At 36.6% G+C, this 12,951-nt stretch overlaps 1 protein-coding gene across 1 annotated transcript in view; it reads left to right on the forward strand.

Annotated features, from left to right (window-relative positions):
• Positions 1-10,442, forward strand: part of cpne5b (copine Vb) — a 210,561-nt gene extending 200,119 nt beyond the window's left edge. The window contains 3 exon segments of the mRNA XM_048173479.1: positions 6,916-6,973; positions 7,974-8,047; positions 9,499-10,442. Of these exon segments, the coding sequence (XP_048029436.1) occupies positions 6,916-6,973; positions 7,974-8,047; positions 9,499-9,687 (321 nt within the window). The 3' untranslated portion in view covers positions 9,688-10,442.
• Positions 10,443-12,951: the final 2,509 nt, after the last annotated feature.

Here is a 12,951-nt window from a genome sequence, read left to right on the forward strand (position 1 = left end):
AAAAAATCAGTGCATAGTTAATGATGCCCCAAAATAGGCAGTTAAAAAAATTAATTAAAAAAAATCTATGGGGTATTTTGAGCTGAAACTTCACAGACACATTCAGGGGACACCTAGGACTTATATTACATCTTGTAAAAAAACAATCTAGGGCACCTTTAAAGGAATGAGAAACATTTGCTACATTATTTACTTTTATTTATTTGCTGGTATTTTTTCCATGTAACAGAAAAGGAGAATTAAAAGTAAAACATTCATGCAGCTCTTTTCCATTTAAATCTGTAGTGAACACTCCAAAAAGGACAATATAAAACATAAAGGTTAAAGGGTTAGTTCACCCAAAATTGAAAATTCTGTCATTAATTACTCACCCTCATGTCGTTCCACACCCGTAAGACATTCGTTCATCTTCGGAACACAAATTAAGATATTTTTGCTAAAATCCGATGGCTCAGTGAGGCCTTCATTGCCAACACTTTCAATGCCCAGAAAGCTACTAAAGATGTATTTAAAACAGTTCATGTGACTACAGTGGTTCAACCTTAATGTTATGAAGTGACAAGAATACTTTTTGTGCACCAAAAATAAAAAAAATATCGACTTTATTCAACAATATTTAGTGATGGGTGATTTCAAAACACTCATGAAGCTTCAAAGCTTTACGAATCTGTTGTTTCAGTGGTTCAGTGGTTTGGAAACAAAAGAGTGTTCATTTTGAGTGAACAATTCCTTTAATGCTGTGTTTCTGTGTTGGACTCTAATGAGCCACGCATATTCATTTTCTGTCTTAGATAATTAGCATTGAAAGCTGGAATCCTCCCATCCATCAGCTGAAGACATGCAGCCTTTTTTTTATTTGACATGGTAATTACAAATAACAATATGCACGGGTAAGGGCTAATCGGAGGATGATAATGAGAAACAACAACATTAGAAGCGCATTCATTTGTCATGTTGGACGTGGGCAGGCCTGGAATGATAAGCCAGTCAGGATGCTCGAGCGCTAGCAGAGGTCCATCATCCGCCAATCAGATATGACGTGCAACGTGAAGGACGGCGGGATTAATCAATTAGACAGCTCTTTGTCAGATTGAACGGCCCGCTCACTGTGTGACTGATGATAGGCTTAATAGAAGTTCCTGTCCTCAGTCACACGCTGACAATAATTCATGCCGTTTCTGACTCCATCCTGCTTTTTCTACCCTTCGTTACAGCACGGGCATCATTAGTTTAGCCTCAAACTGTCTGTCATGTAGAAATCTGTACGGTGCATTTTCCTCACTTACAGTACAGAAGACCTGAATGCGTGGCATAAAGGAATACTTTGGCCAGAACCCCAAAATACATGTTTTAAAGGATCTTTCCCAGTTTATGGAACATCACGCTCCAAAAAGAACAAAAAAGTGTCCTCAAACCCTGCTGTGCCAATAGCGCAGTTATAAGACCAACAACTCTTGACTCTGATTATTTATTTATATATATATATATATATATATATATATATATGAATGTATGTATGTATGAGTGTATGTATGTATATTAGTTTACTAATTTCTATTTCTATAATTTATAGAAATAAATAAAATAAATTAGATAAATTGATAAAATAAATTAGCTATAAGCAGTTCGCAAGATTAAATATAAATGATTCATTCATTTTAAGCAGATTTCTCCTTAAAAAAAAACACTGTAAAGGAGCATTTACAGTGTTTTTTCAGGGAGAAACCCGCTTAAAATGTTTGAATCACGACCAACTTTGGACACAATGTTGATAGATACATTATTATGAGATTATTAATAAAACTACGAGCATATGTTGTTGAAAGAGATGGTTTTTCATGGCAGTTATGGGCATTGTATCCATTGTATTCAATTAATTGAAAAAAAAAAAAAACAGCTTATGGTTTTGGAAAGACATGAGGGCGAGTAGATAATGACAGAATTGTCATTTTTGGCCAAACTGTTCCTTTAATGTCCAAAAGCCAATTTAATTCTCCAAACCATGTCGTTCCTTTACCAGCGTAATGATAATTTCCTACAGCAGCTGGGCACTGATGACATTACATTAGCATTCTCGCCAGACCAAATAATAATGCTGTCAGCGTGTGAGCGTGCAGCTTTTGTTGTAAAGAAACACGGAGCAGGTGATTTGTGGGTTCTCAGAATCGAGTTTCTGTGTTCATATATGTCGGCGTGGGAGTTCGGGGCTACGTGTGACGTTGAAGAGCTGTTGTCAAGGAAACTATGGTGAACTAACAGACTGTTTTGTTTTCTCATTGCTTCAAATCTGTCTTGTCAATCATGACAGAAGATGATGACACAAATGGGGCAACCAACTTCAATTATTCATGGTGCCCTGCCTCTTTTTTATGGCATGCAGGCATTGACAGGACTGTCATAAGCTCTGCACTGATCATTTAAGATTGCGGAAGATGGAAACGCTTTGCACTCGCTGTCAGTAACAGTCTATTTGTTGTTATGGTTGTGGACCGAAAAATGAAGGTTTGGTCTCTGAACCCATTAGAAGAGCAATGGGAAAGAATTTATTACAGAACATTTCAACGGGAAATGGTGTTATTATTTTGGGCTGCCACCACAGGAAGTGCAGCTTGAAAATGTCTTTTCATTTGTTTATTCTTACACAAGTGCCACATGCAAGTAAAAATTAAAGGATTAGTTCACTGCAGAATTCAGATTTCCTGGTAATTTACTCACCCCCATGTCATCCAAGATGTTTATGTCAGTCAAAAAGAAATTAAGAAAACATTCCAGGAGTCCAACGGGTTGAAGGTCCAAATGTCAGTTTCAGCGCAGCTTCAAAGAGCTCTACACGATCCCAGATGAGGAATAAGGGTCTTATCTAGCGAAACAATCTGTCATTTTCTTAAAAAAAAAAAAAATAATATATATATATATATATATATATATATATATATATATATATATATATATATACACTTTTTAACCACAAATGCTCATCTTGCACTGCTCTACAATGCGCCACGTTTGCATGTTGTTGTTGTTGTTGTTTTTTTACATATTTCACATATTACAGCTTTTTATTGTATTTTTGCTCAAATAAATGCTGCTTTAGTATGCACCCTGGTGTGAACAGTAATACTATTTGTACTCCACATTTCTCAATATTAGCAAGCTAGCTAGCAGGCTTAAAGGATTAGTTCACTTTTAAATAAACTTTTCCTGATAATTTACTCACCCCCATGTCATCCAAGATGTCCATGTCTTTCTTTCTTCAGTCGAAAAGAAATTAAAGTTTTTGATGAAAACACTCCAGGATTTTTCTCCTTATAGTAGACTTGAATGGGCACCAAACGATTGAAGGTCAAAATTAGTTTCACTGCAGCTTCAAATTGTTCTATTCGATCCCAGATGAGAAATAAGGGTCTTATCTAGTGAAACCATTGCTCATTTTCTGAAAAAGCTTTACGAGCTCTCTTCTTCTTCTCCTCTATTTGAATTCCAGCAGTGTAGACGCTGCTAAGTGTATTACTGCCCTCCACAGGTCAAAGTTTGAACTAATTGTTATATACTATTGAACTAGCATATTGCATATAACAATTAGTTCAAACTTTGACCTGAGGAGGGCAGTAATACACTTAGCAGCGTCTACACTGCTGGAATTCTAATAAAGGAGAAGAAGAAGAGAGCTAGTTCAAGATGAGCATTTAACTAATCCTTTAAGTTGTGTCCTAAATGACGCACTGTACACTATGCACTATGATACACTGACAAAAATGATTCTGTGGTGAAGTAAACTTCAGAAAAACAAATGCAATTTCTATATGAAAAAGTTAGTCCAGTTAAAAAAAAGTTAGTTTACTTAAAACAGGTCATGTGACTACAGTGGTTCAACCTTAATGTTATGAAGTGATGAGAATACTTATTGTGCCACAAAAAAACAAAATAACGACTTTATTCAACAATATCAACAATTTACAAATCTTTTGTTTCAAATTTTTTGTTTTTGTTATTTTTGGCAAACACAAAGTATTCTCGTCGCTTCATAACATTAAGGTTGAACCACTGTAGTCACATGAACTGTTTTAAATATGTCTTTAGTAGCTTTCTGGGCATTGAAAGTGTTAATCATCTTGCTGTCAATGCACGCCTCACTGAGCCATTGGATTTTATCAAAAATATCTTAATTTGTGTTCTGAAGATGAATTTCATTTTTAAAGTAATGTAAAAACATAAGTTTTACATTGGTGGTGTATGAATTATATAAGGTTATTTTATCTTTCATCATCCTCCTCTGCTACACAAGAAGCTGTGACAGTATAAGTGTCCATCATTCCACACTTTTTCGGTTAAATAAGCACATCGTCTGGCTATTTTAAGTGCACCTTTTCTTTTTGAACTTTTCAGTGAACACAGTACTATAAAACGGCACAGAATAGTGCATAAGTATGGGAATTGAGATTCTGGCCATGGTATCCTAACAAGCTAATAACTATGTTTGGTCATGTAAGCACCAGATACTGTAATTAACATTACCAAAAAATCTCTAGAAGAAGAAGAAGAAGAGTACTCTGCTCACTTTTCAGGTGTTTGTTTTTCTGCCACTTTTCCAGCAGCCATTGGTAGGGGTTTATTTTCTTCTGCATGGAAGGCTGAAGTGGGCTCAGAAGTGATTTTGTCATTTTGTCCAGCTGTTGTGGTGTAAATAGCTGCAGTGTGTGGCCTGTGATATTTAGACCTCTGTGCAAATAGTCACTCTGAAACTACTACCCCATAATCAGATAGGGCACATAAATGATGCAATCCGTCAATGAGTGTGCTGCTGTGTAATAGATCATGAAAGTTTGCTAGTAATTTTCACAAATATCCATGATGAAGTGTCTGGAGTGGAAGTCGGCGGGAGGGCTGCTAGAGAAGCGGGTGCTATGGCGATCATACAGGCCCCGCCTCCCTCTCCCTCTGCTCTCCCTCTAGAACTTTCTACAGCTTTCTGTTCTACCACTGTAAATAGCCAAATACCTCTGTGCTGTTTACCAGTACCAACTGCTGCATTCAATGATAATGCTAATTGAATTGCATTCTTGTAGTTCCAGTCATTTTGTTTGTGTACTACAGAACCACAACAGGAAGTAGTTAATTTCTGGGTGGCCACACTGATAAAGAATCCAACTGAGTGTTCCTGACCATGTATATCCGCTACATGTCATGGCCAGGAACACTAAATTGGATGGATATTTTGCATTTTTAATTTTCAGTTTTGAGTGCAGAGGCACAGAAGCTCTCGTTCTCTGTCCTCATAGTTTAATGTCTTTGTTTTCAGTTCTGTCTAAAAAATTATTAGACAGAGCCATTAACCAAAGAGAGTGAATGGTATATGAAAAACCATTATAGTGTTTGCCTTTCTTTTATTAGAAATATCATCGGCATTCAGCAGTCTTTATCATTTAAACAAGTCTTTGAATAACATTGCTATTGGGTGGAAACCTTGTCCAATATGTCCAAAAACACTACTTTTCAGGAAATGGTAAAAATGCTTTTTTTAATAATTAAACACAATGTTGTCAAAGATGTTGTGGCTTTAAATATGGTCAGACACTTGCATGTCATGATATTATTAACATTTTACCAAAATCAAGCTCAAATGGAGTTACGAGTGTTTTTGACCAGTGAATGTCGTATGTATGTCATTAGTATGGTCGCATCTGAGGCAGTAAGTGCATCGCATTCAGTTTTCATCAATTCGCAGGTTATAAAGTTTACTGTAGCTATGTGGACTCAAGTTTCTTTTCTGTTATTTGGCCAGAATCCCATGTCACAGGCTATTTAAGACATTGGCTATGACTCAATGGCAAATACTACAACACTAGAACTCAAATATACAAGTTTTTTTTTTTTTTTTTTTTTTGAGTAAAGAAAATGCTGTACTTATTAAAACAAACAGTTCTTTATTTACCCTTGCATTCACTGTAAACCCAAATAAGTTGGCAAAACTCAAAAAAATTGGAATATTCAGTTACATCAATTTTTTTAAGTTAAGAAATTCAAAGTTTAAGTGTGCAGAACTGGCAGATTTTAATTTTGTACTCATACATTTAGGATTTTGAGTATTAACACTTAATTTTAGTATTTATTCTCCTTTTTGAGTGTCATAGCAAAGCATGCTGGGAAATAGAAATCCCAGCCTAGTTTCAGGTAAATTTAAGTTTGTCTAAATTAAAAGAAACAAGTTCATAAAACTCAAAACAATGAAACAGTTCAGATGACTTAAAATGTGTCAGAACTCAAAAGAAAATTTAAATTCTAAATACTCATAAAAGTTCATTTGATTGAACTAATTTGTTTAATTTGATTTTGCCCTACTCAAACCAATTAATTATTTTGAGGGTTAGGGTTTACAGTATTGCAAACAAGCAGAGGTGGTCCAAAATTGAGTGAGGTGACAGGTTTTTTGCAGACAGTTTGAGGAGCCAATGGAGTTACAAGGCTTAGTCACAAGCTCTTTTTAATATTTTTCACTGGTTAAATATTTGCAAAACCCACAGAGAGAAGGGTGACCAATATTAATAATTTATGAAAAAAAGACAAAATAACATTGATATTTCTAATGATTTCAAATGAAGTTCAATTTTTTTTTTTTTTTTTTTTTTTTTTTCAATCATTTATTTCTAATTTAGTAAATATGGAAAATATATATAGCAACTGTTTTATTCACTATCTTTAAATTACTGGTAGATTCGTATATGATATATGATATCACATATACATGTATCTTCCTCATGCTTTTGACATAAGACTTTGCTTTTATGTTTTATTGCCATTTTTCACATTTAGAATTTTATGGCGGTGTACCATCTTACTTTTTAAACATTTATTAATTCTGCTTGTGTTCCATTGTATCTTAAAAGCATGTAAATGTGTGTGTTGTTTTGCCATCAGGCTGCCAAGCTTCCCATGTCCATCATTATTGTTGGAGTTGGACAGGCTGAATTTGATGGTAAGTGTTTCTTTAAGGGCCGTCAGTTAGATGTATTAATTTAGTATTATAGTAATTATAGTGGTTGTATAAATCATACTGGTCTCACATAGTGATATGTCTTTTAAATTATTTTTATTTCAGTTCATCTGATTAATCAATCACCTTATCATGTAATTCACTGAATTATTTTTCAATCATTGGAGAGCTCTAGTTTCTTTTACCTTATAGATAATGATTTTTTTTCACCACATGCATTAACAAAAAGCTTTATCAAATTGAAATCATAACTCAAATCTTTCATTTACTAAAACCCAGCTCAGTGCTCCAAAAGTTGTTTATAGGGAGTAGTCAAACAAGTGCTCCAATAGCAACTGACACGGTTGTTTTTCTCGTTCAGAGCTGTGTGAGCAGTACATGTAGTCAGGAGATCATTTAAAGAGACCTGGTTTGGGCTAATCACAGAGTAATGATCAAGTATATTGCATGGGAAATAAGCACATATTATCATGTCAGGACATGTAGAAATCCGTTCGACGACTTGTAAGATCGAAAGAGACTTTGATCAATATTGAAATAGAGCTTCCTCCAAGAATAACAACAGCTCAGGCGCTCAGAGGTGGAAGACGAGCTCCTGTCGGATGAGGTGATCAGGTCATGTGGAGAGGGCCTGTTGTTTGAGAAGTCCATAATGGAAATCTCTCTGTGCTTTCTAGCTACACAGGCCAATTACATTCAGCTGATGTCAAAACAGTACCAGATGATGAAGGAAATAATGGCCCTAGTAGTTTTGAGACACCTGAAATAATTTTTACAACTGAATCCATCACTATGCAAACAATAACAGGAATAGTTAATCCAAAAATGAGGATTTTGTCATTTATGTACACACCTTTGTGTCGTTCCAAAACCATTACCTTTTTCCTCATGAAAATAAAGGGTAACATTTAATTATTCAAATAAATGAAATGTATGAACACAAGTCCAGTGATTTACTTTAACTTCCCGTCTTTTCCCACAGCTATGGTTGAGTTGGATGGTGATGACATCAGGATCTCCTCAAGAGGAAAATTAGCAGAGCGAGACATTGTCCAGGTGACACCAGTAGCAGTCTACTTTTTTAAGCTTGTTTGAACTACAAGCATGTTATGGTAACTTTGGGGATTTAAATAGCTGTGACTTGTCGCCCCATGTCTCTTTCTTTCAGCAATCAAATCCATTAAGCATGAGAATTTTAATTACTAATTCAGTCACTGTGGAATTGAGCCCTTGTGTAACAGCTCCACACCATATCCCACATTATTATAAAGCAATTCATTATGCAGGTCCCCTGTGAATGCAACCTGTCATTAGTATTAATAAGAATATCTCAGGCTACTGAGTCACAGACAGCTGGCAAAGTTAAGACAATTCACTCTTCATGAGCTCTTTAAATTGTTTTATGCAGGAAAAAACAATACCAGAGAAGATATGATGTGAATGATGTTGAAATGAATGGATTTATGGATGGATGAATTGGAGAAGGATGAATGTGTGAATAGATGCATGAATGGATCAATTACTGAATACGTGAGAGACAGATATATCAATAGATGGATGTGGAAAGGATGTATCATTGGGAGATGGATGGATGGATGGATGGATGGATGGATGTGGAAAGGATGTATTATTTGGGAGATGGATGGATGGATGTGGAAAGGATGTATCATTGGGGGGATGGATGGATGAATTATTTGGGGGAAGGATGGACAGAATATGTGAGAGACAGATAGATGGATAGACGGATGAATGGATATGAAAAAGATGTATCATTTGGGGAATGGATGGATAAATGGATGGATGTGGAAAGGATGTATCATTGGGGGATGGATGGATGGATGGATGGATGGATGGATGGATGGATGGATGGATGGATGGATGTGGAAAGGATGTATCATTTGGGGGATGGATGGATGGATGGATGTGGAAAGGATGTATTATTTGAGGGATGGATGGATGGATGGATGTGGAAAGGATGTATCATTGGGATGGATGGATGGATGGATGGATGTGGAAAGGATGTATCATTTGGGGATGGATGGATGGATGGATGTGGAAAGGATGTATCATTTGGGGGATGAATAGATGGATGAATAAATGGAGGGATGGATGATGGGGCAAGAATGAAGGGATGGATGAATAACTGTAGAATGGATGGCGGATGGAAGTATTAGTGTAGTGGTAGCTTAAGCAAAATTGTCTGTCATACATTTTTTTCAGGATTCTTTGATGAATAGAAAGTTCAAAAGAACATGGAGAACATTAATGTACATTTTCCCATACAGTTCTTGAAATGTCTCTAATGAAAAACGTAATTACAGTATATCAACACTCCCAGTGTCTGTTACAATCAATAACAATCAGAAATGCTGGAGTAAATGTCTTGTATTGGGAGGAGCTTTGAATATTGTGGTGGACAATGTGGGGCCTTCAAGTCAAAAAGCTTGAGAAGCAGTGTGTTAGTGGATGGATGAATAAATTTGCACATCGCTTCCTGCCCCTCACAGTTTGTGCCGTTCCGGGATTACATGGATCGGACGGGAAACCACGTGTTGAGTATGGCACGACTGGCCAAAGACGTTCTGGCTGAGATTCCCGACCAGTTCATTTCTTACATGAAGAGCCGGGGAATCAAACCCAACCCATCGCCGCCTCCGTACACACCTCCGGGACACACACACCACACACAGATCTGAGCTCCCGAACCTGCTCTCCCTGGAATCGTGGGGTAGCTGTACCGGAGCTATAGGGTTTAGCTCCCAGTGTCACCATGTGTTTGAACTCTCCGAGACACTCCGAGGTACAGTGGCGTTTCTGTTTGTGCCATTTATATTTTCTGCCCGTTTTTTTCTGGGAAGGACAGTGTGACCCAAGGGCAGCTTTTTTGTTTGTTTTGTTTAAAAATATCTATATCTTGGCCTGTGACTGTTTCTTATTTTGTGGATCAGTTGACAAGAGGACGAAGAGCCAGAGGAGGAGGAGGGTGATGTTTGTGGTTTCAACTTGTGCCTGTCTGTGACTGTCTCAGTGTTCCAGGACAAGTGTGCCCTAATCTGACATTGGACCTTACTCCACGTCGGTATACTAGAGTGTGCGCGTTACGGTGACGTTTTTAGAGTCGTATCGCTTTCATTTCGTATCAGGTCAGGCCTGTGACGGTTTGGGTTTATTATGTCAAGCATCTCTTGTGGAAAAAATGTTATTTGATTCTCTGTCAGTATCAGTTATGGTTTGGGAAAGCATGCATGTGTGAGGAGAAGCAAAATCCTAATTTTGTGATGAGAGATGTACTAGTTGCAACACAGGCTCTTTGGAAAAACATGCCTCTACCTACATTTTAGCAAAACGTACCAATACATACAAATCTCTGCGGTTTCCAGCTGAAATGAACACTAGAGGCAGTAAAACACAACAACTTTTATTCCTTTTTTCAAAAATTATGATTACAGGGCAGATTATTGATTAATAAAGACTTATTTGCACAATACTTTTATGACCACAAAACACTTTTACTATAGTGCATGATTTGTAAACTAATACATTTTAACATTTGCATCACATAACCAGCTCCATACGTGTGGCTTTTCTGACACTGTAAACTTGCTTGTTAGCTCACCTGGTACAGGTGTGAAACACGAGTCATGATAAAAGAGCTCAACGTACAAGCAGCTAAAATGGCCTATTTGCTTCAGTAATTCTGTTTTTGGGTTTAGTGTAAGTGAAAATGTTATTTTCATATGCGATTTAAAAGATTAGTTGACTTCTGAATTCAAATTTTCTGATAATTTACTCACCCCCATGTCATCCAAGATGTTTGTATTTCTTCCTTCAGTCGAAAAAAAGGATTTAAGGTTTTTAAGGAAAATATTCCAGGATTTTTCTCCATATAGTGGACTTCACTGGGGTTCAACAGGTTGAAGGTCTAAATGTCAGTTTCAGTGCAGCTTCAAAGAGCTCTACACGATCCCAGACGAGGAAAAAGGTTTTTTCTAGCGAGACGATCTGTCATTTTCTTAAAAAAAAAAAAAAAAAAAACATTTATATACTTTTTACCACAAATGCTCATCTTGCACTGCTCTGCGATGTGCCACGCATTACGTTATCACACGAGCATTTGTGGTTAAAAAGTATATATGTTTTTACTTTTTTTAGAAAATGACCGATCGTTTCGCTAGATAAGACTCTTATTCCTCGTCTGAGAGCCCTTTGAAGCTGCGCTGAAACTGACATTTTGAACCTTCAACCCGTTGAACCCCAGTGAAGTCCACTATATGGAGAAAAATCCTGGAATGTTTTCATCAAAAACCTTAATTTCTTTTCGACTGAAGAAAGAAAGACATGAACATCTTGGATGACATGGGGGTGAGTAAATTATCAGGACATTTGAATTCTCAAGTGAACTAATCCTTTTAACCTTTAGCGCCACACACCGGACATTACAACAACCAGTGTAATAAAACATTGCCAAATTCACGTTCATCTTGTTGCACCACTCATTGTACATTTCATTTTGAAAAATGTGCAAGACGCAATGTAATATCTTTTTTTTTCTTTTTCCAGAAATGTGACACACTGGTACGTTTTTCCAATGAGCCTTGCCTTGATTTTCCCACAAAAACCGGACACCTGCCTAAAGTCACTATAGAAGCATAAATAATCAGCACTACTCTCACTTACATGCTTTTGTAGGAATGCAGAGGAGCCATTTTGGTCGACTCTATAAGTGCGACTCAGCCGATATATGTTCTCTCTTGCTCTCGGCAGAAATGAGGCCTAGAGTGCATTCAGAATGGTGTCACCCACTCAACCGGAGTTCATTCACCAACTCAATTTTGTCAAGAGGCTTTTAATCAAATAAGAGTGCCTGATGTATCTGTGCTCAGCCAGTACAGGGCTGAATGGAAGAGCTCATGTAATGGAGCACATTACAGTCCTGTCTGGGTATAATAACCATGAGCATTTAGTCCTGTGACTGTGCATGGGCCATTCACTATCTCCTGATGTATTTCTGCCAACCCATTGAGCATCAAAACATCACGGCCCTTTTTCATCCCCCACATGTCATTAAAGGGTTAGTTCACCCAAAAATGAAAATTATGTCATTAATGACTCACCCTCATGTCGTTCCAAACCCGTAAGACCTCCGTTCATCTTCGGAACACAGTTTAAGATATTTTAGGTTTAGTCCGAGAGCTTTCTGTCCCTCCATTGAAAATGTTTGTACGGTATACTGTCCATGTCCAGAAAGGTAATAAAAACATCATCAAAGTAGTCCATGTGACATCAGTGGGTTAGTTAGAAGTTTTTGAAGCATCGAAAATACATTTTGGTCCAAAAATAACAAAAACTAACGACTTTATTCAGCATTGTCATCTCTTCCGGAATCCTCTGATGTCACATGGACTATTTTGATGATGTTTTTATTACCTTTCTGGACATGGACAGTATATCAGGGACAGAAAGCTCTCGGACTAAATCTAAAATATCTTAAACTGTGTTCTGAAGATGAACGGAGGTCTTACGGGTTTGGAACGACATGAGGGAGAGTCATTAATGACATAATTTTCATTTTTGGGTGAACTAACCCTTTAATGCTTTTTATTCTATGGTCTATTTATGTGTGTTGATCCAACTTTTTTTTAGTTGTTTAAGTTTTCAGTTGATTTTCTTCAGTTGTATAAGTATTTATTGCACACTATGTTTTTTTTTTAATTCTACATTTTCACAGTTTGAGTAAATTATTCAATTTTCTTTTTCAGTTTGAATAAATAATCAGATATTTACACACCGTAAACCACATTAATATCCATCATTTTTCATCCCCAAGATGTCATTAAAGCATTTTATTCTGTCTTTAGTTGAATCGCTTTGTATTTATTGCACATTACATTATTACTTTAAAGGCCTGTTCACACCAAGGATGATAACTATAAAGATAACGATAAATTGATCTTGTTCTA

Source organism: Megalobrama amblycephala, linkage group LG21, assembly GCF_018812025.1.
Source record: "Megalobrama amblycephala isolate DHTTF-2021 linkage group LG21, ASM1881202v1, whole genome shotgun sequence".
Lineage (NCBI taxonomy): Eukaryota > Metazoa > Chordata > Actinopteri > Cypriniformes > Xenocyprididae > Megalobrama > Megalobrama amblycephala.